The 25,675-nt window shown below is 39.5% G+C and overlaps 1 protein-coding gene across 2 annotated transcripts; it reads right to left on the bottom strand.

Annotated features, from left to right (window-relative positions):
- Nucleotides 1-83: 83 nt before the first annotated feature.
- LOC111142221 (IKBKB interacting protein) lies at nucleotides 84-24,976 on the bottom strand. Of its 2 annotated transcripts, none has more exons than XM_022495251.1 (4): nucleotides 24,806-24,976; nucleotides 24,399-24,591; nucleotides 16,104-16,221; nucleotides 84-1,029 (listed from the first exon to the last, which is right to left on the bottom strand). In XM_022495251.1, the coding sequence occupies exons 2-4, from the start codon at nucleotides 24,551-24,553 to the stop codon at nucleotides 274-276; spliced, it is 1,029 nt and encodes a 342-aa protein (XP_022350959.1). In that variant the 5' UTR covers nucleotides 24,554-24,591; nucleotides 24,806-24,976; the 3' UTR covers nucleotides 84-273. The 2 variants fall into 2 exon arrangements, with proteins under 2 accessions (XP_022350959.1, XP_022350958.1); XM_022495250.1 differs by lacking the exon at nucleotides 84-1,029 and adding an exon at nucleotides 9,582-11,350.
- Between the last annotated feature and the right edge of the window lie 699 nt (nucleotides 24,977-25,675).

Here is a 25,675-nt window from a genome sequence, read left to right as displayed (position 1 = left end):
GAGAGAGAGAGGAGGAAGCAGGCTCCCTGCTGAGCAGAGAGTCTGATGTGGGGCTCGATCCCAGGACCCTGGGATCATGACCCGAGCCGAAGGCAGAGGCTTTAACCCACTGAACCACCCAGGCGTCCCTTGCAACTCCATTTAAATGAGATTTCCTTTATTCAGTTTCACTAATCAAACACAAAATGATATTTGCTCCAAAATTTCATTATTTCTGAGTTGTCAGTCATGATATTAAAAAAGTTATTTCGATTTCATCTAAATAATTTCAAACTAATTCATATCTGAAATGTGTGTTATTTCATCTTTCATATCCTTAATCTCAGCTTGGACTATTGTTAAATTAGATATTTTTTCATTTAAGAAAGCAATTTCTTTCTCTCTTTGTAGTAAGTCAGTAACCAATCTCCCAATGCGTTGCATTAAATCATTTACCAATGGTTCCAAACGGGCAAAGTCCTTCTTTAGATTATACACCTTTGGTTTTAGATCATTTGCAAAAGTCACTGTCTTCATAACTTTAGCTCTGTCACTTTCTAAGCTTAAAAACCTATCTGTGTGCTTGTTGAAATCATTCTTTAGCTCTGAAAGTATCTTCTTAACAGAGTTAATTCTTTGTGAATTTTCAGATGCTGTCTTTCGGAGCATTGCTGTTCGATCAATGCTACTTGAGAGAAGATCACCTATGTTTTTTACTGTATCTTTTTCAACTTTTTCTATTTTATTTTCTAATTCTTGAGCAGAATCTGTCAGTGATGTTACATCAGTTATTAATCCTGAAATACGTCGTATATCTGTTTTTACAGTTGTAATCTTGAGACCAACATCTTTTGCCATGGAAGTTGCACTTTGGTCTACTTTTGTCACATCTTGAGAAAGAGTTGTCAAATTTTTATTCAGTATATTCTGTTTTTCAATTATCCTGTCAGACCAAGTTTTCACCTCATAAATTTCCTCCTGTAGACGCTTTAGATGAGCAATTATTTGAAGAGACTTCCACTGTTCCATGATAGCTTCAGACTTCTGACACTGTAAGAAAATATAACACCATAATAATTAAATTGATTAAAAGCTTAATATATAATATACAAGTTGAATTTTGAACTTTAGTAAGTTTGATAATAAGTTCAATTAAAGTTAATAACTTTACCATTCTTCTGGAAAGCATGGTAAAAGATGTATCAAATGTAATACTAATAATTAAGAAGGAAAACATGAGGAAATTTCATAAAATGTCACTAGAAAGACATTTTTTATATTATTAACTCTAAGACATTTTTATACTAGTAAAAAAGACATTTATACTATATTTCTATACACTAGAAAGACTATTTTTACACTAACAGTTCTCTGTACAGTGGCAAAAGAGGCTAAACGAGAGACAGCGAGGTATTTCTTCTTGCTGGAGAAGAGAGGAGGAAGCCTCCTCTAGATAAGCTTTGGTAGATATGTGGGGGTCAAACAAGGCAACATAATTTTTGAAACACAAGTTTGTTGGTAGCTATTTCTAGTGCTAGAATGAAAGGACAATGTTCAAGGCTCCATATGTATATGCTTTATTGTCCAATTACTTTTAAAGATTTTATCTTTAAGTAATCTCCATACCCAACGTGGGATTTGAATTTATAACCCAGAGATCAAGACTCGCATGCTCTTCTGACTGAGTTAGCCAGGTGCCCCTGTCCTATTACTTTTATGAATAATTTTCTGGGGTACTTATCCATGAGGCCCTGAATAATTCAATTGACTAATTTTTTTTTTAAAGATTTTATTTATTTATTTGACAGACAGAGATCACAAGTAGGCAGAGAGGCAGGCAGAGAGGAGGAAGCAGGCTGCCTGCCGAGCAGAGAGCCCGATGTGGGGCTCGATCCCAGGACCCTGGGATCATGACCTGAGCCGAAGGCAGAGGCTTTGACCCACTGAGCCACCCAGGTGCACCTCAATTGACTAATTCTTAAGTTCCTACTATGTTAGGCATACCAAGTATGAGGGATATAAAGATGAGTACAGCTTGGGCTGTGACCTCAACTCAGTTTCGTAGTTTAGTAGAGAAGACAGGTATGTAAAAAACAAAACAATCATTAAACAAACAAACAAACAAAGAAAACCTATCTTCAAAATTCTAAAATCCTGGGGCACCTGGGTGGCTCAGTGGGTTAAAGCCTCTGCCTTCAGCTCAGGTCATGATCCCAGGGTCCTGGGATCGAGCCCCACATCGGGCTCTCTGCTCGGCAGGCAGCCTGCTTCCTCCTCTCTCTCTCTCTCTCTGCCTACTTGTGATCTCTGTCTGTCAAATAAATAAGATCTTTAAAAAAAAAAAAAAGAAAATTCTAAAATCCTGTGATTCCAAATACAAGTGGTTCTCAACTTTGGTATATTTCTATGCCATACTCCTTACCATCCACCTGTAAATTGTCATTTTGGTTTAACCTGGATACAGTTTTTTTCCTTGTCCCATCCAACCCCTAGTTGATGAACATTTTGAGCCACACAACTGCCTGACAGTACTTTGTTATTTTTGCTGTTTGTGGTAATGTTTGTGTGAATATGTGAGTGTGTGTGTGTGTGTGTGTGCGTGTGTGTTTAAATAGCAGTGTTAGAGAAGCTGAATATTTTGTTATTTTTGAATATTTAAAATTTTTTGCAAGTTTTTATTTAAATGGCCATTTATTTAAATGTGGCTCTTTTTCTCCTTCTAGATGTGCAGTTCTGTCAGCATTCAGAATGATTTGATATTTATCTGTCTGTGTTACAGGGATGAGGTAAGCATAGGGTCCCCTACTGTTCCGATATCTTAATTCCTCCTCCTGAATATTTGAAATTTTATTGTATTGTGTCATCAGTTAATAAAATTAAGAGGGAAAGGGAAAAAAAAGTATGGATTATAGTGACAATAGGGTCAATATATGGGATATAATCTCATAATACCAAACTGAAAATTATAACAGGAATTGTCAGGTAAAACTAATGAACTTGAATCAGAAGATTACCTGAAGCTCAGCTATGGAGGAAAAAAAATTAAAGGACATGTGTAAAATATATTGTCAAAGCCTATGTCCAAAGACAGATACACATTGTGATTATACTGAAAGAGGAAGTCCCCTTTATAATGTGTAAGTCAATCATATGGCTTTCACACATTTATTTATTTTATTTTAATTTTTTTAAAGATTTTATTTATTTGACAGACAGAGATCACAAGTAGGCAGAGAGAGAGGAGGAAGCAGGCTTCCCGCTGAGCAGTGAGCCTGATGTGGGGCTCGATCCCAGGACCCTGGGATCATGACCTGAGCCAAAGGCAGAGGCTATAACCCACTGAGCCACCCAGGCGCCCCGACTTTCACACATTTAACATTAAACTCATTTTCTAGTAAAGCATTGTCTTATAATTTACTTACTTATTTATTTTAAAGATTTATTTATTTATTTTAGAGGGGGGAGGAGGGCAGAGGGAGAGGAAGAAAGAGTCTTAAGCAGACTCCACTGAGTGCAGAGTCAGAAGTGGGGCTTGATCCCACTTCCCTGAGATCATGACCTGAGCCAAAACCAAAAGTCGGATGGTTAACCGTGTCACCCAGGCACCTTGGAAAGCATTGTTTTAAAGTGGAGATTGTCTATAACTGTGTACTAATAATCAAAACTAACTTACTTGGATATATCAAGAGGATATAATACTAAGTGAAATAAGTCAGAGAAAGACAAATACCATATGATTTCACTCCTATGTGGAATTTAAGAAATAAGACAGGCAAAGAGAAAAAAAAGAGACAAACAACCAAACTATTAAATATAGAGAACAAACTGGTGGTTGCAGGAGGGAAGATTGGTAGGGGGATGGGTGAAATAGGTGATGGAGATTAAGAGTACACTTATTATGATGAGCACTGAGTAATGTATAGAATTGTTGAATCATTATATTGTACAACTGAAACTACTATAACACTGTGTTAATTATACTTGAATTAAAAAAAAATAAAATTTTGTTTTAAAAAACCCTAAGGAACTAACTGGATCCAACAACATTTACTGGGATGTGTTAGTATGATCAAGAACAGTCTCTGCTTTTAAGGAGTTTATAGTTTAGTCTGGGAAAGAAAATGTCAATAAATAGATCATTTGAAATAAGAAAACAAAGGCGCGCCTGGGTGGCTCAGTCAGTTAAGCATCCACCTCTTGATTTTGGCTCAGGTCATGATGTCGGGGTCCCGGGACTGAGCCCTGGAGTTGGGCTCTGAGCTCAGCAGGGGAGTTTGCTTGAAGATTCTCTTTCTCCTTTTCCCTTTGCCCTTGCCCCCCTCAAATAAATATATCTTTAAGAATAAATAAATAGGGCACCTGGGTGGCTCAGTTGGTTAAGCAACTGCCTTCAGCTCAGGTCATGATCCTGGAGTCCCAGGTTCAAGTCCTGCATGGGGCTCCCAGCTCCATGGGGTGTCTCCTTCTTCCTCTGACCTTCTCCCCTCTCATGCTCTCTCTCACTCTCTCTTTCAAATAAATAAATAAAGTCTTAAAAAAAAAGAATAAATAAATCAGAAAACAAGGAATTAAATATGCAGGCTGAAAGGAGTTTTACAAAATAAGATCTACAGTTTCTTCTAAAGACTTAAATGTTTTTTTCCAAAATAATTGTGTATTTCAATATTTTTATGAATTACCATTATAAAATTGCATTTGCCTGGTTTACTATCTTAAAATAACCTCAAAAATTAAAAAAAACTAAAAAAAATCTCTTTTGAGATTATTTTGATAACATTAACATGGTTTTATATAATGCAAATAAAAATTAATATGTTCAGGATATTATTTTTATGGCAGCTTAAAAAAGGAGTAAAAATATAGCTGCAAAATAATGATAAGCTGAAATGGAACAGAACAGTTATCTCAAAGTAGTAATTCCCTCTCTTAGCCCCATTATATATGTTTGATTTCAAAATGTATTTTAGGATTTTTCTTCTTAAGTTTATGCTATATTAATTATTGGTGGGGGGAGGTGCCCCCAAATGTTTTTCGGTAGAGAAGTTAGACGACAGTTAAAATGTTATTATGGGTATGACATTGAAGAGTAACCACAGGGGTGCCTGGGTGGCTCAGTTGGTTAAGTTTCTGACTTCAGATCAGTTCAGGTCATGGGTTCTGGGATCAAGCCTGATAGCTGGCTCCCCACTTAGTGGGGAGTCTGCTTATCCCTCTTCCTCTGCCTCTCCCCCAGTAGCCTGTGCTCTCTCTCTCTCGCTCTCAAAAAATAAATAAAATTAAAGGAAAAAAAAAGAGTAATCACCATCAGAAAGGAAATCAAGTAGTGATTGCAAAAGCATGTTTTATTTTTAGGGGAGAGGTTTTGCAAGTGTATTTGCTGAAACAGAGACTCCAAAGGGTGAAGAAAGTAGATGGCTTATTTAATTCATTACTAGGTTATTGTTTATTAATGTATCTACTCTAGTAGAGTAAATGTAGCCTAACAGCATTACACAGTTTAGACTCCTCAGAAAGAACTTACTTTATTCTTAGAAGGATCAGATCATTAAGAAACTGTTAGTAAGACTCTCTTTCCTTTGGTAGGTTATAAAAGCAATTTATCATGAACTTCTATTGATCTTTACTACAATATTTATGAATATAGTGTAGGAATAGTCTTGAAATTGTTTCACAGAGTTATTATCTTTTTAAACAATTTTATTGATTTGACAGAGAGAGAGAGATAGATAGCACAAGCAGGGTGAGCAGCAGAGGGAGAGGGAGAAGCAAGCTCCCTGCTGAGCAGGAAGCCCCACTCAGAACTCGATCCCAGGACCCTGGGATCACGACCTGGGCCAAAGGCAGACAATTAACGACTGAGCCATCCAGATATCCCACACAGAATTTTTTTTTTTTTTTTTTAATACTTAGGGCTTGTTAAACTATTTGCCTAGAATGAATAGAAGTTTTGGAGAGTCCACCAATAGCTCAAAAGATTTTTACCAAATTCCTATCATATATACAAGCTAGATGCTCTCTGGATCTACAAGAGCAGTATGGGTCAAGGGAATGATTTCTGGGTCCACCTGGCTTTCCAAAAACTTTGCTAAAGGATCTTTGATCTTTGTAACTAAAGGACGGGGAAATTTTATTAATCTCTAAAATTAAAAACCACATAAAGCCAGAAGAGGCCTTAGAGAGTTTTTGATACAATTTCCTAATTTTACAAATTAAAAAACTGAGCCCCAAAATAAAATGCCCAAGAACACACAGTTAGTAGCAAAGCCTAGATTAGAAGAGTCTGGTCTAGGCTCTTTCTCCACCACTGCTTTCTAACTATTCCCTAAACATTTTTTTTTTTTAAAGATTTTATTTATTCACCTGACAGAGAGAGATCACAAGTAGACAGAGAGGCAGGGAGAGAGAGAGAGAGAGGGAAGCAGGCCCGCCGCCGAGCAGAGAGCCCAACGCGGGACTCGATCCCAGGACCCTGAGACCATGACCTGAGCCAAAGGCAGCGGCCCAACCCACCGAGCCACCCAGGCGCCTCTATTCCCTAAACATTTATTGGTTCTTTGTTATGCCCAAGGCCCAAACAATTTCAGGTCATAGTTACAACTTTTGGGTGACTTACAGTCTCATAACGGCAATGTGGTAGTGGACACATTTGGCTGAATTACAGTTTTTTTAATTCTCAAGATGGTTCTTTTTTTTTTTTTTTTAAGATTTTATTTATTTATTTGAGAGAAGAGAGAGAAAATGAGAGGAGAGAGGTCAACCAGAGAAGCAGACTCCCTGCTGAGCAGGGAACCGGATGTGGGACTCAATCCCAGGACTCCAGGATCACGTCCTGAGCCGAAGGCAGTTGCTTAACCAACTGAGTCACCCAGGCGCCCTCTCAAGATGGTTCTATTGATAGTGGATTTCTTTTTTTTTTTTTAAAGATTTTATTTATTTATTTGACAGACAGAGATCACAAGTAGGCAGAGAGGCAGGCAGAGAGAGAGGAGAAAGCAGGCTCCCCGCCGAGCAGGGAGCCCGATGCGGGGCTCGATCCCAGGACCCTGGGATCATGACCTGAGCTGAAGGCAGAGGCTTTAACCCACTGAGCCACCCAGGCGCCCCTGATAGTGGATTTCTTGTGATTTTTCTCCCCCTGGTTGAATAGTAACAGATTGCATTGTATAGTGGGAGGTCAGTGGCCTCTGGAGCTAGACAGATTTAGCAGTGTGATTCCAGTTTCCTAACCTTGCTAAGCCTCAATTTCCTCATTTTTAAAATGGGTGTCAGGCTAGCAAAGTTGTAGTGCGAAGTAGGCATTATACAGGTCATTGTAGATACTCAATACACAGAGCTATTACTGTGATGATGTTGAATGTAGACTTCCTAGCAATTTTAGACATGTAATAGGCTCCAATGCTAGTTCTCTCCTCCCTTGCTGTGAAAGCTGGGATGGAGCATTTTGTGTTTTATTAATAGTTCATAGCTAAACTGAAGAAAACAGATGCTGGGCAAATTTGCAGAGCTTTTGCAACAATGCGCATAAGTATATAGAGAAATAAATCTTTTTTCATGTGCTTGGTGAATTTGCAGTGTAATTTAAAAAAATTTTTTTAGTATCATTATTAATGACATCATATTAAGCTTTGATCAAGATCATGGATTCATAGAAAGGTCTGTAATCAGGTTGAGATTAAAAACAATGCCATTAGCTTTGTATCAGTGTTAACCAGTTTTCTATGAAACCATAAGCTAATAAATCAACATTTTTCATTATAAAATATAAAAGTACAGTTAATCAACAAGCTTCTAATCATTAGGCAATATTTAAGGAAATATTACTATAAATATATTTTTAAACTTTGCATCCAAAAGTTAAAAAAAATCAGGTGTTTATTTTGTAAAAGTGATTTATTAATACTAAATTTAAAAAATGGACCCAATGGTACTCTGTATAAGAAATTAATTGATATAGAATTTGTTATCAACTACAAAGATACAAAAATGTGTCTTAGAATATGGAAATCTTCCTTAAAGGAAAGACTAACAATGCAATTTAATATTTGATACACAGGGAAGGTTTTGAAATTTCAAGTATCTGTGTTATATAAATGAATGTAAGAAACACAAGAAGACAAATTAGGTACATCTAAATCTCTCTACTGAGAATTTTTTTTTTAAAGATTTTATCTGGAGTGCCTGGGTGGCTCACTTGTTAAGCGTCTGCCTTTGGCTCAGGTCATGATTCCCGGGTCCTGGGATTGAGTCCCGCACTGGGCTCCTTGCTTAGCTGGAAGCCTCTCCCACTCCCCCTGTTTATGTTCCTTCTCTCTCTCTGGGAAATAAATGAATAAAATCTCTCTCTCTCTTTTTAAAAGATTTTATTTATTTATTTGCCACAGAGAGAGAGAATATAGCAGGGGGAGCAGCAGGCAGAGGCAGAAGCAGGCAGATGCTGGACTCCATCCCAGGATTCTGGAATCAAGACCCTAGCCGAAGGCTGCCACCCTCTACTGACAATTTTTCATAGGAAAACCTCTGAGTAAAGGAAAATATACATATACAGATGTACATAATATGTATATACATATACACAATAGTTTTCTCATGAAATACTTGTAGAAGGGTAGTTTTTGTTTCCCTCTTAACAGTCACTACAGAACACAGTGGTCACCTGGTTTCCATTTACTTTCTGTAGCGACTACTATAGTATATACAATTTAATAATAATGTATCAAATCTGATGATGGGCTAAACAAACAATGAGAGATCACATCTGCCATGATAGGATAGAGGTTGAAACAACAAAATTCTAGTGAATTTTGGAATCTATTTTATTAGCATTAAAATAAAGGCAGACAAGTACAATTTTGTCAGTGCACACAGAGAGGAACTTACACACTCAGACATCAAGGAATTTAATGTTAAGATTCCAGATATTAATGATATGCTCTTTAATAGTAGCATTCTTTCAGACTTATTTTTATGACCCATGGCTGTCTACCATAGGCCCTCCTAACCCCAAAGTAGAACTTGTTTGGGATTTGTCCATAAATATGCAAATGTACATAATAAAACTACCTGACCTCAACTGACTGCTTTCAAGTTCTTGAAAGTGCTTAATTCCACTGATATTACATTATTAAACTAGGACTACAGTTGATTACTGGCATGAAGACACAAGTAGGAATAGTACTTCCATATGCAGTTGACTCAATTTTCAACACCAAGTTTGGACACTCTTGATACATCAGTTACCAATAAAAGTCTTATGTGCTTCCCCACCTCTGCACATTTCCAATTATGATTATTGGAAAAATCTGACTAGATCTCCCCTTAATCACATCTCAGTATGTCCACATCTTATTACTTATGACTCCATTATATGATTTAGAGTAAAATAAAATCATCATGTAAAACAAATTTGGTTGGGTAATTAGTCTGGGAACTCTTTAAAACAATGACATACATTTAATTATCATAGTTATCATAATTTCTCAATATGCTGCTTTTTCCTCTTTAAAAGAGGCCACAGGTGTATTGGTATTTTTTATATTGTAGGTAGAATAATTTATCTAGGGATCATGTATCTAGAGAACTCAAAAGTCTGTAACACAGTTAGAACCTTAAAAAAAAAAAAAAAAAGCCCAGGTATACAAAGATATTCCAAAAGTCTATATTTCATACATACTTAATTCATAGGTAAAACTTTCAATAAGAATATATTTACTTTTTTCTTAATTAAAAAAAATTTTAAAGTCATCTCTGTGCAACATGGGGCTCAAACTCATGACTGTGAGATGGAGTCAGGCACACCCATTTTTACTCTTCCTTAAAAATTCTTACAAGTATCTACAATACACTTTAGAACCTTAATAAAAAGTAAAAATGTTTCCCAGGCTCCATAGTTTTCAAAAAGTACATATTGATTCACAGCAAATCACCTCATGTTTTCCTTTGGTCATTTTAGACAAAATTCCTATGAACTTGGTGGTCTGGATCTTAGCCTGCATTAAATTACAAAGGAAATGCTGAACTGGTTAGGCAGGCACATTACCTACCAACCAACCTGGCAGTGATAGTGGCCAATGGGTCACATCTTTGGGTGATAGAAAACGTATAAGAAGTAGACATAAGTTTTGAAAAAAATAGCAAACTAGGGTCATTTAGTGAGAAGGGAAACACTCCTTAATAGCTTCCAGAGGTATTAATATATTTGGGTCCAATTATATATATTGGGTCAATATAATAGCTGAAATTCCTAATAATGTCCATTACTTATTAGAAAAACATTTAAAATGTTAAGTATATTGCTTTAAAACAATGGAGATATATTTTGGAAATATTTCGATTTACAATGCCTAAAGTGAAATAAATTTTATTGCTTAAATAGATAAGCTGTCATTATGTAGATAATCCATGTGTGTGGATATGTCACTATTACTGGCAATAGCTAGTAATGTAGGATAAAGTGAGGCATATCAAAATAATGCAGAAGTATGGAACTAATAAATTTATGTATAACAATATGGTCATCAGAATAAATGTGGTGCATTTAAAAGTCACTATCAATTCCTTTATTTTCTAGATTATATTCTTCTAAAGTTCCCTTTTCTCTTGTACTTGAATATAACATAAAATCATGAACTTTTCCTTTTAGAACATCCAGGTCATTTTGCATCTTTAATATGCTACTATCATACTGAATTCTTTCAAGGGTTTTCTGCATCTCCATTATTTCAGATACTGCTTTCAGCATATCATCTTCCATATTAAACATCTGAGTAGTTAAGTCTTCCATTTTTTTTTCTGTCCCGATCAGATCCTGAGAGACTCTGAGAACAGAGCGAATAGCACTCTCAATTGTTGGCAAATGTGTCTTGCATTCTTCAACTTTGGGTTCATAGTTGGAAAGTTTATTAGTCAGGTCTTCATCTCTGGCAAAGAGAGCATACTGTTCCTCTTCAAGCTTTTCAACTGCTTTTGTATCAGAGCCAAGCTGCTCCTCTACTCGTAGAAGATCCTCTTCTTCTTGTCTTTTTACTGTTCTAATATTTCTTAGTGTGCTATCTTCCAAATCTTTAAGCCTTTCAGTGAGCAATTTTATTTCTTGTTCAGCTGAGTTAATTTGGACAGTCACTTGAGAATGTATGTGTTTTGATTCTGATTTGAAAATGTCTGTATTAACATTCATTTCTTCTAGGGTTCTTTTCCAGAAATCTGAAACATTCTGGAATTTCTCATTAAGGCTTTGCATCTTTTGGGTGAGTAATTCTTCACTATTTTGGATGTTGTGCATGATACTTTGGAGGCTGGATACTTCCTGCTCAAACTGGGTCACCAAAGACATGGATGATGTCGCTTCCTGCAGGATACTTTCAGTAGACTCAAGCTGTATTTGTAACACAAAACAATTCCCAAGGCTACTTAATAACTTTTTTTTTTTTTTTTTTTTTTTTTTTTTAAGAGAGAGAGAGACAGAGAGCATGAACAAGGGAGGGGAGAGGGGCAAATGGAAGAGGGAGAGAGAGAATCCACCATGGGTGTGGAGCCTAACATGGGGCTTGATCTCAGGACTCTGAGATCATGACCTGAGCCAAAATCAGGAGTCAGACACTTAACCACTGAGCCATTCAGGTGCCCCTTAATGACTTTCATATTAGGCAAATACACTTTAACAAGCACATGCCCAGTTCAAATTCTGAAGATGTCTAAAATATCCAAGTATATCAGAACCATAATGACAAAAACATTCATTACTTTAGCAGTTGTTTTAACAGATTTTAAAACAAATGTGACAGATTAGCACTATGGTAGAAAAACACACACCTCAATTTATAAACCTAAATGTTTGTACATTTTCATGGAGGGACATTCAACAGAGAAATAATGTTAAAGAAGTCTGAAGTATATCACATTTCCTTCTTTTCTTACTCCAATGGAAAGCAACTTACTTGTCATTCTTATAGTTATTCAGCTTTTTTAGAAACTGTAACTGAGTTAATAAAATTTGTTAAGTTTCCTAAATTCTCTGATTCTGGAAGAGTTTCTGCCTGAAAATTTCTTGACTGACCTCTTACAGAGAAGGTACCAGAATCAGATATTATAGATATAACAAAGGCAGAAATGAATAAAAGTCCAATTTAGTGAGGTAACTCACATCAAATAGTTACATGTGCTAAGTATCTGTAAATTGTGGTAAGCTCCTGGCATTTCCTCATATGTGTCCAGAATATGGGACGCTGTGGACCTCTTTTAGCTTATTCTCACACACAGATAACAGCTTCAGAGACTACAGGAAAGCCTAGAATGATTGTTAACTTACTAAGTGTTTGCAGCAATGTGTTGAAAGTGTAATACTGTACAAAACATGGTTCTGCCCTTAAGCAGCTTGGTTTAACTGGGGAGAAAGCCAAGTCTACATGTGTTATGACAGGGGAAGAGCTATGGAAGCACTTACGTGGGGGACCCAAACCAGACTTCAAAGATCAAGGAAAATATTCTAGAAGTATTATCTAATATCTGCACCTAGTTACTTCTTTTCTGAATCATACTACCATGCTATAGCCAGATGAAGCTTTTAAAAACTGCTATGCACATCATGGTATGACATTAGAAAACCTACAATTCCTTAATACTTCTAGGATACAGTCCCAAATTTACCTGTGTATGCTATTCTTCCCTCCTTGTTGCTTAGCTCACTTCTGTCTTTCCTTCAAGGCCTAGAGCAGATGCCAGCTCCTCAGGGCAGCATTCTTCCATAGCCCAAACTCCGGGAGCACATATTGTGTTGTGTATTTGACACTTGTTTGGCACTCAGCACATAAAACTAGAGAATTTCTGAGAATTCGCTCTATGCCCGACCTTGTGCTAGACACTAAATATGAAAATAGAGACATAATATAGCTCCTGACTTCATAATTTGACAGAGGAGATAGCATTTTGGATCTTTTACATCACATATCTGGAATCCCACTAAGATTTACTGATTATCCTCTGTTCCATTATTAAGCACTAGGATACAGAGAGAAAGACACAGTGCTTTAAAGAGCAGAAAAGGAGGTAAATTAATAAACTCACAAGTTTCCTATTCCTGTCATGAGGAGAATGGATGCTCTGAGTCTGGAGCCGAATGAGGAAAGGCTTAGAAGTGACTTTGAAATCTGACTCTTGAAGAGACTGATGTTAGTAGTCAGGTGCAGATATGAGAGCTTCTAAATTCCTTAGGAGAAGAGACTCTTGTGCCTTTCTGTAGCTCCCAAATCTTAGGGAATAAAAAACATGTTTGTTGACATTTAGGAAGAAGAATGGCCATAAATCTTCTGGGCCCACCCCAATCAAGACCTGAAGCAATCCCAGGTGATAGTTAGAAACAATGTGTAACAGTACTGACTAATAAGAGCACTCTGAAACATTATTTAAAAGTTATTTTTAGGAGTGCCTGACTGGCTCAGTTGATAGAGCATACAACTCTTGATCTTTAGGGCTGTAAGTCTGAGTCTCACATTGGGTATAGAGATTACTTAAAAATAAAACCTTTTGGGGCACCTGGGTGGCTCAGTCGTTGAGCATCTGCCTTGAGCTCGGGTCATGATCCCAGGGTCTTGGGATGGAAGCCCACATCGGGCTCCCTACTTAGTGGGAGGCCTGCTTCTTCCTCTCCCACTCCCTCTGCTTGTGTTCCTTCTCTTGTGGTGTCTCTCTCTGTTAAATAAATAAATAAAATCTTAAAAATCAAATCAAGTCTTTAGGGGTGCCTGGGTGGCTCAGTCGTTGAGTGACTGCCTTCGGCTCAGGTTGTGGTCCCAGGGTCCTAGGATCCAGCCCTGCATCGGGCTCCCTGCTCAGTGGAGAGCCTGCTTCTCCCTCTCCCGCTCTCCCTGCTTGTGTTCCCTCTCTCACTGTCTCTCTCTCTGTCAAATAAATAAATAAAATGTTTAAAAAAAAGACTAAAAAATTATCTTTAATGTACACATGTAGCTATTATAAAAGATCCTTTAAAAATCAGTTCTGAGAAATATTTGTACATCAGTAATACTGTTAGTTTAGTTGTCTTATTGTCAGCCTTTTGAAGAGGTAAGTTTATCTTCATCTATGGTGATTTCCTGTTTAGGCTGTTCACCAGAGCATCACTGTAATCTGGAGGCAATATACCCAAGCAGACCCCAAATACAAGACCAACTTTCCAGAATAGTAAAGGTCTCAAGATTGAATCTGAAAATATACAGTGACTAGTATGTTATAATAATTTGCATTTATGGACTGACAATATAACCTAACAGTTTTTTCATTTTTTAAAAGAGCTTAATACCTTAAATTTACTACTATTTAAAGTTTTTTATTTATTTATATTTTTTTATTTTTTATCTTCAGCATAACAGTATTCATTGTTTTTTGCACCACACCCAGTGCTCCATGCAATCCGTGCCCTCTCCAATACCCACCACCTGGTTCCCCCAACCTCCCACCCCCCCGCCCCTTCAATCCTATTTAACGTTTTTGAAAAGTTTGCATATATATTGCATCACATCTGATCCTTTTAAAAATCTTGTTATTCTCACTTAATAAATGATGCAAAGAGGCTAAGAGAAGTTAAAGTGATTTTTTTCAAGGTCACACAGTTGTGATGAGAGTCCCCATCCTGTTGTTTTCCCCTCCTACTGACCATGCTGACTGTTAGGCCCAGCTTTGCGGAAGGACAGCTATTGTTCAATTACTCCCAGGGAAGCCTGGGAGAGAAAGAGCTTTGCAAAGACTGAATATTTCTTGGATAATGATGATATTTTAAAAAAATCTGCCTCAAAAGGCATTTTAATTGCTACCATTTTTTTTAAATGGCAATGTCTGTTTTTTTTTTTTTTTTTTAAGATTTTATTTATTTATTTGACAGGCAGAGATCACAAGTAGGCAGAGAGGCAGGCAGAGAGAGAGGGGGGAAGCAGGCTCCCTGCTGAGCAGAGAACCCGATGCAGGGCTCGATCCCAGGACCCCGGGATCATGACCTGAGCCGAAGGCAGAGGCTTTAACCCACTGAGCCCCTCAGGTGCCCCTGCTACCAAATTTTTCATTTCAAAAGGATGTCTTTCTTCAAAATTTGTTTTCAATAGCTTTCAAGTATACAGAGTTTCTATCTCCTGGGATTTATTTTTCTATAACTGTTCCCGCTGATTAGAGGAGCCCCTAACAAGTATAACCAGATTCCGACTTGAGCCTTCTGTCAAGATACCCACTTTTGCAGCAGTATGTAGTAGCTTCTTCCCGAGGCCGTTGGGCTCACCCTCTGTGGAATCCCCTGGCACATGTGAGTGATGCATAATCTTCATCTATGGCTTTTCTCTTCTGGGAGACTGATTATATGCTAATTCTATGCATGAAGCCACAGGAACTCAGACCCTCTATTTCATTTTTCTGTTTTTTTTTTGTAAATCCTTGCTCACCTTGCACAAGCACAAGTCCTTGTCTACCTTATGACATAAGTAAAGATTTAGTGAATGAATAAAAGAACAAAGAAGGCATGTTTCCCAACCATAGCTTGGTTCCTGGTAGCCAAACAAGTCCCGCATGATGCCTTATTGATTGCAGCTGACCTCTCCTGAGAAGCATGGTAGTTAAAAATTTTTTATGTCTCACATTTCTAAGAATTCCAGTAACAATGCATTTGCATTTGCAGCTTGAAGAAACACAACATACGCATGGATTTTAATTTTCTTTTGGCTACAAAGCCAATATTTATTTTTAGATTAGTCACTCTGATATGCAGATGTATACAAATTTTCCAACTAGAAAGTAGAGGAAAAAAAAAAAAAACAACCTGATGGACCTTTGCCCAGCAAGTGCTGTTGCTCTTCTAATTTTATACCTAAAGACCAATCATATTTTCAGTGCTCTAGACATTTGATATTCAAATAGAAAATTGGGGTCACATCAATATAAACAGTAACATTTATATTAAAAAAAACCAACACTATCTCTTCAAAATAATCTGAGTCTAAATTGGACTGAAGGGAGAAATGTACAAAAACCAGTGAGAGTTAAAACAGTTAATGGTCTACAAGGCAGGAAAAAGGAAGTATGGAGTACAAGGGTGGTAGCAGGGAAGAAAAACGGGAAATCTATGCAAGTAAGCCAATTAGTAAGTAATTTACCTTTTCTGAAATTAAACTGATTTTACTTTGAAGTCCTTGGAACTTGTTGGTTTCTATTTTCAGTAACTGGTATTGGCTTTCCACCTCTGCAAACTTTTCAGACTGCTGAAATACAAACCTAGAAAAAAAAAAAAAAAGAAAGAAAACACTGCCCCCTAATTCATATCCATTTAAATTTGAATTTTAAAGGAACATTTTATACTTCTGGCAAGGACACCATAAATTCTGGTATGAGTAGTGACAGCTTTTAGTAGTTTATCTCAACAAATTAATAGAAAATGAAACTCTATCCTGTTCAAGTCCCAGTGAGATGGTAGTGATAGCTGTCTGCATAAGAAATGTTTTAGAGGGAGAAATGATGAATTACCTAGAACAAGATATGGGATTGCTACTATTTTTCTCAAGGTCATATTTGGGCAATATCTAGAAAATAAGCTTTTTCATACTGAAATGTAGAAGCAAGAGTTACCTATATAAAAATATTTTAAATTAAAATGTAGGAGAGAAATGAAGCCTTGGAGTGGAACAGAAAGATGATGACTAGTAGTTGAAAAATAGCAAGTCAAGGGGCGCCTGGGTGGCTCAGTGGGTTGGGCCACTGCCTTCGGCTCAGGTCATGATCTCAGGGTCCTGGGATCGAGTCCCACATCGGGCTCTCTGCTCAGCAGGGAGCCTGCTTCCCTTCCTCTCTCTCTGCCTGCCTCTCTGCCTACTTGTGATCTCTATCAAATAAATAAATAAAAATCTTAAAAAAAAAAATTAAAAAAAAAGAAAAAAGAAAAATAACAAGTCAAAACTATGAAAACAGGAGTCATTGTCAAAGTGGCAATAGAACATATATGCAATGCAGGGCGTATAACAATTGGTTATAACCAATATATGAGTCATAAAGGTGTACTTTAGATGCCACTCTAAAACTGGAGTGTATTCTTCATCTGGTAAGTAGTAAAGGTTGTAGAAGCATAAAAAAGTTATCCCAATCTTCAAAACAATAAATAGACTTTGGGGTCACCTGGGTGACTCAATCGTTAAGGGTCTGCGTTTAGCTCAGGTCATGATCCCAGGGTCTTAGGATCAAATCCCACATCGGGATCCCTGCTCAGTGAGGGCCCTGCCTTCTCCCTTTGCTCTCTGTTGCTCATGAATAAGTAAATAAAATCTTTTAAAAAAAATAAACAGACTTTTGTTTCTAGACTTTTGTATATAGGACTTGAGATAAGCAAATGCAAAAGAAATGCTTTGGAGCTAATACCATTTTGGTTCATCTACTTTTGACTCAATTCTTTGGGCTCAGAAAAAGCAGGAGTTAAAATTCTTTGTGTATTTATTGAGTCATCAAAATGTGGTGGGGGAGAACCCTATGAAGAGAGGGCTTAAATCATAGTACATAGACCAGTGGTTCAAAAGCTTTGCTACATATTGGAGTCACTTGTCCGCTTTTAAAAAGTCTAATAATGCCTGGGTCCCACCCACAGAAATTCTGACTTATGTGGTTTAGGATGTGATTTGGATATTGGAAATCTTAAAAGCTCCCCAGATTGAGTAGTCAGTCAAGCTGAGCAGCACTAATTGATAGTGTTTTATGAAACTGATTTCCATTGAGAGACAAACATTTAAAGATCGAAAAAGGAAAGATGAAAGACTTCTAAACTTTGTGTATCATTCCAAAGGTGGTGATGCTTCAAATTTCTAAGTATTATTAGGCTAACTTGCTATAAAACTGTCCGAAACTAAAATGGACTTTTTGTCTTTTGAACAATGTTTGCAATATTGGATAAAATAAATATGTCTTTTTAAAAGATTTCATTTATTTATTTGACAGATCACAAGTAGGCAGAGGCAGGCAGAGGTGGAGGTGAAGAAGCTCCCGGCTGAGCAGAGAGCCCGATGCGGGACTCGATCCCAGGACCCTGAGATCATGACCTGAGCTGAAGACAGAGGCTTAACCCAATGAGTCACCCAGGCACCCCCAAACAAGCACTTAAAAAAAAAATTATTTATTTTAGAGAGAGAGAGCCTGAGTAGTGGGGGGAAGGAGCAGAGGGAGAGGAATAAGCAGACTTGAGCCCAACATAGGGCTCAATCTCACAACCCTGAGATCTCGACCTGAGCCAAAATCAAGAATGAGATGCCTAACCAACTGAGCCACCCAGGCACCCCATAAAGTAAGTTTCTTCTGATGATGGCTAGTGTCTGTCCTATGAGATAACAGCCAATTAAGTAAGCACAGATTACATAACTAGCATAGATTGACTTTTCTCCTATGTGTGAATATAACTTTCAAATAACATTTCTGGTTACTAGGAAATGCCATTATTCTAATTTTCAAAGATGAAAGTGTAGATTTAATTTTTTTTTTTATATTGACTGTTTCATTCTTGGATTTTAAGAGATTCTTTTCAGAGTATAGGCTTATCTGAGATTATCACACAGAGACCAAGGATGGAGAACACTCTAAAGAAATAAGTCTAATTTCAGAGATTAGTTTTATCACTCATTACTCCAGTATTACCTAGGGATTTATCCTGCAGATCAGAATGTTTATTCAGAATAAAACTGTATTAGTATAAGGCACTTTTTGTGAAGATTGACCCACTTCTCTAACACATTATAGTGCTTTCCATTTTATTAAATATTTTAATGTCTTTTTCTGGACTTCTCTTCAAAATTCAAATATTAAGCAAAACCTTGAAGAAAACTATGTCATGCTAGTGCAAATATCATCTCTGATGATAATTTGTAGGTTTTTTTTCATGGTTAGCTTCTCAACAAAAAAAGATTCATCATAACTACATATGAAAAATAATGCATATAAGAAAAAACAAGCATAGAGATGCCTGGTTGGCTTAGCTGGTTAAGCATCTGCTTTTGGCTTAGGTCATGATCCCAGGATCCTGAGATCTTTGGGCTCTCTGCTCAGTGGGGAGCCTGCTTCTCCCCTTCTCTCTCCCTCTGCCTTCTTCTCTCTTTACCTTCGGCTCTGCCTACTTGTGCTCTGTCAAATAAATAAATAAATAAAATCTTAAAAAAAAAAAAAAGCATAAAGTTGACTCTGGGCTAGTAATGAGAAAAATGAAAAGTGGTTTGTATGTGCGAAGTTAAAATACATTCATTTTATTTATCACTTAGATGTGCCAAGCAGTATTCTAAAATGATTTGTAAAAACTAACTCATTTAATATTAAGGAAGAGGATGATTTTCTAGAAGTCAATGTTGACAGAAGGTAACTTCAATCCTGAAAAACTAAGTTTTTCAAACTGGCATCCAGGTTAGTGTCCAACGTGCTTTGTTTCCTTTTCATGAATCAGAGGTATACAAATATACATTAAAAAAAAGATTTATTTATTTGTCCCCCTGCTTATCCTGCACAAGCAGGGGCAACAGCAGGCAGAGGAAGAAGCAGGCTCCCTCCTGAGCAAGGAGCCCGATATGGGACTCAGTCCCAGGACCCTGGGATCATGACCTAAGCCGAAGGCAGACGCTTAACCGACTGAGCCACCCAGGCATTTTTTTTAAAGGTCCTTTAACATTTTTTTTAAAGTAGGCTCCACATGAGCATGGAGCCCAGCACGAGGCTTAAACTCACAACTGTGAGACTGAGACCTGAGCTGAGATTAAAAGTCAGACGTGGGATACCTGGGTGGCTCAGGTGGGTAAGCATCTGCCTTTGGCTCAGGTCATGATCCTGGAGTCCTGGGATAGAGTCCTGCATCAGGCTCCTTGCTCATTAGGGAGTATGCTTCTCCCTCTGCCTGCCGATCCCCCTGCTTGTGCTCGCACTCTCTCTCTGACAAATAAATGAAACAAAACAAAGTCAGATGCTTAACCAATCAGAGCCATATTCTTTTTTTTTTTTTTTTAAGATTTTTATTTATTTATTTGACACAGAGAGAGAGAGAGATCACAAGTAGGCAGAGAGGCAGGCAGAGAGAGAGGGGGAGGCAGGCTCCCCGCTGAGCAGAGAGCTCGATGTGGGGCTTGATCCCAGGACCCTGAGACCATGACCTGAGCTGAAGGCAGAGGCTTAAGCCATTGAGCCACCCAGGCGCCCCCAGAGCCATATTCTAACAGAAGTTCAAAGCCCCCTTATTCCCTGTCTTCCTCAATTTAGATGAGGGAGACAGGGTCTGCTAAGAGCTGTAGTTTCTAGTTAGAAAAGGACTATAAATAGTTCTGGACTAGGGATTTTTATTTCTAAGGGTTTGGCCTCTTAGATTAGTATCAAAGGAGGTAGCATATCATACTGGGTAAGAGTACAGAACTGAGCAAATTTGGCTCTGCCATTTACTAGCTGTATAATCATCTTGGGCAAGATATTTATCTTTGCTGTAGTTTCTTCATCTGTAAAGTGGGAATCATAATACTTCATAGGGTTGTTGTGGGGATTAAATAGGTTCAAATTTATGCAGTTAGGGTATCACACATTAGCTACTCTTTTTAAGTACCTTGGCCATTTCTTTCAGACTGCTTTGTGTGGCTGCTTTTCCATCCCTCTGACAAACCTATAGTGGTATAAAGCATCAGGTTCTCCTCCTGCTTATACCTGATGCCCCAGGCCTGTCCACCTTTGAAAAAGTGTTGGGTTTAAAGCAAATCAAAGATGGAATGGACAGATTAGACCACTTACAGGAAGAGCACTCTCTTACCCTATTTTGGGGCTGCTTCTCATTATCACATGGGAAAAGGATATAGGAGAAAGGGCCGCAGGTTAACTGACTAGTTTAGTGTGGGCCTTACAAGAGGAAATCTTCGACTCCTTCAGAATCCATTGCAGTCTACAGACACCTCATACTGATTCAGAGCCTGTAGGACAAAACAGTGTTCACTTCCTTAGGGTGTTTCCTCTCCATAGCTTCTTTAGTAATCTTAGATGGTGGCAGATAGTTGATTGAGGACTTTCAGGATTTCTGATTGTTTCAACTTAATAATGAAAAAGAGGCAAATAAACAAAGGAAGCTGTCGTTATGTATCTTTTGCAAGAAAGGAGTTCCAGGGCCATGTCGGTACCCATTCAGCCATGTTTCATACTACAGCTTCATTTCCAGGCACAATACTGAATGTCCAGGAAAGTAATGACCATATTCCATTTAAAATCAGGGCATTTAGGGACACCTGGTGGGTCAGTCGGTTAAGCATCTACCGTCAGCTCAGCTCATGATCCCTGGTCCTGGGATTGAGCCTGCATCAGGATCCCTACTCAGCAGGGAGTCTGCTTCTCCCTCCCTCTCCTTCTGTGTGCTTGCTTGCTCTCTTTCACTCATTCATAAATAAACAAATAAGTAAATAAATCTTTAAAAAAAAATTCAGAGCATTTTAAAGCATAACCCTTTCAGATAAAACTTCACTTACCAAAAAAAAAAAAAAAAAAAAAAAACCAGCAAGAAAAGATGAAAAATGAGGTTAGTGAAAGTTTTCAATATAACTTGTGTCTTTACTGTAAGCACTAACAGTAAATTCCTGCACTAAAGTGTCTACTTTTCAGGTTTTCCTTTACAGATTTCTTTTTTTAAAGAGATGGGGGGGTTGGGGGGAGAGGGGCAGAAGGAGAGGAAAACAGAATCTTAAGCAGACTCCATGCCCATCTTGGGGCATGATCCCACAACCCTGAGATCATGACATAAGCTGAAATCGAGAGTTGGGACACTTAACTGACTGAACCACCCAGGTGCCCCTATGGATTTATATTAGTGTTTTCCCAGAACAAAAACTAAAGTACTGAAAAGCTGAACATTCTGTGATGTAATTTATCTCATATGAATATGAATCTTTGAATAATCAAGATTTAATAAATTTAATAACTAAAACCAGTTGTATTAGGTTCCAGAGAGAAGCAACATATACAGATGATCCCAAGCTTATAATGGTTTGACTTAGATTTTTTTGACTTTACGATGGTATGTAAGTGACATGCATTCAGTAGAAAATGTACTTTGAATTTTGACCATTTCCTGGAGTAGCAGTGAGACCCTGATCCTCTCCTTGGTTGGATTCTTTCCCCTGATTCTAGGCAGTGGTTGCAGCAGCAGCTCCCTGTGAGCCACGTGACCATGATTCACTTACAACCCATCTGTACCCATACAAGCATTGTTTTTTTTTTTTAAACTTTCAGTACAGTATTCAGTAAACTACATAAGATATTCAGTACTTTCTTGTAAAAATAAGCTTGTTAGATGATTTTGCTCAACTGTCTACTAATGTGACGTGTTCTGAGCATATTTAAGATAGGTTAGGCTTAGCTATGATGTTTGGTAGATGAGGTGTATTAAATGCATTTTTGATTTATATTTTCAGCTTACAATGGGTTTACTGAGAAGGAACCCCATCCTAATTCAAGGAAGATCTGTATCTTTTAGACTACTAGCCCTATTACGGAATGACTTTCTCAGTATAAAAGGGTTTTTATTTACCTAAAGAAAGTTATGCATTTTAAGACATACGAGCAATTTACAAAATTTATTAAAAAGGGTAAATTTAGTCTTTTAAGATCAAAAATAAAATATTACATAAACAAAATGCCATTATTACTAAGATAAGCATATTTTTAAAAAAGAGAACATGTATTTATTTATTTATTTAAAAAATTTTTTTTAAATTTATTTGACAGACAGAGATCACAAGTAGGCAGAGAGGCAGGCAGAGAGAGAGGAGGAAGCAGGCTTCCTACTGAGCAGAAAGTCCGATGTGGGGCTTGATCCCAGGACCCTGGGATCATGACCTGAGCCGAAGGCAGAGGCTTTAACCCACTGAGCCACCCAGGCGCCCCGTATTTATTTGTTTTTAAAAGATTTTTTTTTTTTAAAGATTTTATTTATTTATTTGACAGACAGAGATCACAAGTAGGCAGAGAAGCAGGCAGAGAGAGAGGAGGAAGCAGGCTCTCCGCTGAGCGGAGAGCCCCATGCGGGGCTTGATCTCATGACCCTGGAATCATGACCTGAGCTGAAAGCAGAGGCTTTAACCCACTGAGCCACCCAGGCGCCCCTGTTTTTAAAAGATTTTATTTATTTATTTGACAGAGGGAACACAGGCAGAGCAGCAGGCAGAGGGAGGAGAAGCAGGCTCCCCACTGAGCAGGGAGCCTAATATGCAGTGGAATCCCAGGACCCGGGATCATGACCTCAGCCAAAGCCAAACAGCCAAATGCCTAACCAACTGAGCCACCCCAGCACCCCTTGAAGAGACATCCACTTTATAACATCCGTTTAATAACATCCACTTTATTGTAATAGATGTTTTATCAATTTCCACTCAGCATGAGTCACCAGTACAGTATAACTCAAAATTTACTACAATCAAAAATGGTCTAGACTAAAGGAAGTCCAGGGGCCCTCCTAGAATTCGATTACTCTCAAAGACAAATAACTATCTTCTAAATACTTTAAAAATCGGGGGAAAGTGGAGGGAAATTCTAATTTAAGGAATCAGTCTGCTTATTTTTATTTATTTGAGAGACAGAGAGAGAGCGCCCCCCAGCGAGAGCATGACCTGGGCGATGGGGCCGGGGCAGAAAGACAGGCAAGGGCCCACCCGGGCCTCCAGCCCAGAACCTCAGGATCATGACCTGAGCCAAAGGAGGCAGTTAACCGACTGTGCCACCCAGGAGCCCCTTAAGGTTATTTCCAACACTCATTTTTTTCTGTAACAACAATGTATCGCTATTTACTTGGTTTAAAAAGTACAGATGTTCAGTTTTAGGTGAACACAAATGCTACACTCTTGTCATTTTACAGTAATAAAATTCAATCTGTAACTTCGGAATACACTTTAAATTCATAACACATGAACAATGATGGCAATATGAGAAATCCTCCAAACTCTGATAATTGTCATTAACGTTTGTTGCCCGAGAGCATACTCAATTCTTTAGACTGCAAACGTTGCCATTAGGCATTTATGGGGTGAGGGTGGGGCAACTGTGTCCAAGGCAAATGCGGAGCGGACAGGAAATGGGTTACAAAAACCTAGAAGCTTCCGACGTGTAGTAGGCACTTTAGTAAAGTTTGGCCAAATCCGCATCCCTTTAGAAATGGCTGACTCATTCACAGACTTTAGTCTCAACTCCAGTTAAGTGACTGAATCACATCAATAAAAGGAAAAATGAGTTTCAAGAAACGAGCGAAAAGGGGGAAAAAAAAAGGATGCGCTGTCCCTTTTCTGGGGTCGAGGCAGAGGAACAAAAGCCACAGGACAGGGGTTGGGAGGTTAGCGGGATGCTGAGCCAGGCGAGGCCCCGAGAAGAACGGGGAGATCGCGGGAGGCCGGACACAGGGCTCGGGGGGCCTCGCGTCCACTTACCAGGCCAGGCCCAGGCACGTCCCCAGCGACAGCAGGCTCACGCCGGCCCGGGGATCCACCCAGCCCTCGCCTCCACCGCCCCGGGCCTCGGTGCTCTTCCCGCCCTCGCTCCGCTTCCCCGGCTCCGACTTCTTCCGGCTTTTCACCTCCGACATGTCTGAGGACGCGACAAGCCTGGGGTAGCTTCTTCACCCTGGGGGGTCGGGACGTGGCCGCCTCAGCCTCAGCGGAACGCCTCCGCGGTAGCCGCGCCCCCTCCTCGACTAGGCACCTCCCAGAAGCTTGCCCCCCCCTCCCCGGCCCGGCCGTTCTCACTGCTTCACAGCGTACCTCAACCACCCGCCCTCTGGTTCCTTCAGCAGAGGAACCTGACGGGCCTCCTTCCCCTTTCCATTAATGCCGCAAACCTGATGAAATCGTGGCCTCCCGGCGCGCGCGGACCGCGGGGCTGCGAAGGGGCTGGGAGGCGTAGAGCGCGCCACGTGGAGCTCGCCGCCGAAGTCCCGGGGCCTAGTAAGGAGGCGCGCCCCCGTGGTTTAGCCACGCCCCCGCCATAGGGTGGGGCGGAGGGTGCTTCCTCAGGCGCGCGCTGGCACTAGCGGCGGAGGGAGCGCGCGCGGCGGCGGCCGCTTCTCGGCGGCTCCGGGTGTGTATATTTGCGTGCGCGGGCGCGCGCTGTCCGGGCTAGGCGGGCCCGGTGCGTTTTGACTGCTCCGCGGTTCTAGGGCGGAGAGGAGGAGGTTTCCAGTGGACGCTGGTTCTTTTATTCCTGGACTGAAGGGCGAGGGAGCCGAAGGTGAGAAGTCTGGGCCGTCAGCGACGTGCGAGGACCTGAAGTCGAGGCGGAGTGGCGCCGGACTCCGGCCGGCGTGCAGCTGCCGCTGAAGGAAAGAGCGACAGACAGCTCGAGTGGCCCTCCTCCCTTTGTGTCTGGGGTGGGGTCCACGAAGGGCGGGCCTCAGACCCGGCGTCACCTCGGCGGCCCGGGACTGTGTGGTCGGTCAGTGGGGGTGACGTCTACCTCTCCGCGGGTCAGAGGTTTCCGGGGGTCTTGAGGCGCCCGGGACTGAGGAGGCTCTGGAAGGGCACCTGGGAGGCCCGCTCTTGTCCCGGGGCCGCGCGCCAATCCCTGCGTTCTCTTTAGGAAGCCCTCATTGCTTACCTCCCCAGCTGCGCCCCCACCCCCACCTGGACTTCCCAGTCTGTCCTTGCAGGGCTCTTTCCCAATAACACCATTGTGCACAGGTTTGGGTAAGTTTGCGCCTCGCTTATTCTGC

This window comes from Enhydra lutris, unplaced genomic scaffold (genome assembly GCF_002288905.1).
Source record: "Enhydra lutris kenyoni isolate GAN:26980312 unplaced genomic scaffold, ASM228890v2 scaffoldscaffold7, whole genome shotgun sequence".
NCBI classification, from domain to species: domain Eukaryota; kingdom Metazoa; phylum Chordata; class Mammalia; order Carnivora; family Mustelidae; genus Enhydra; species Enhydra lutris.
The sequence above is the reverse complement of the archived record's forward strand: the minus strand, read 5'-3'. Positions and strand labels throughout refer to the sequence as shown.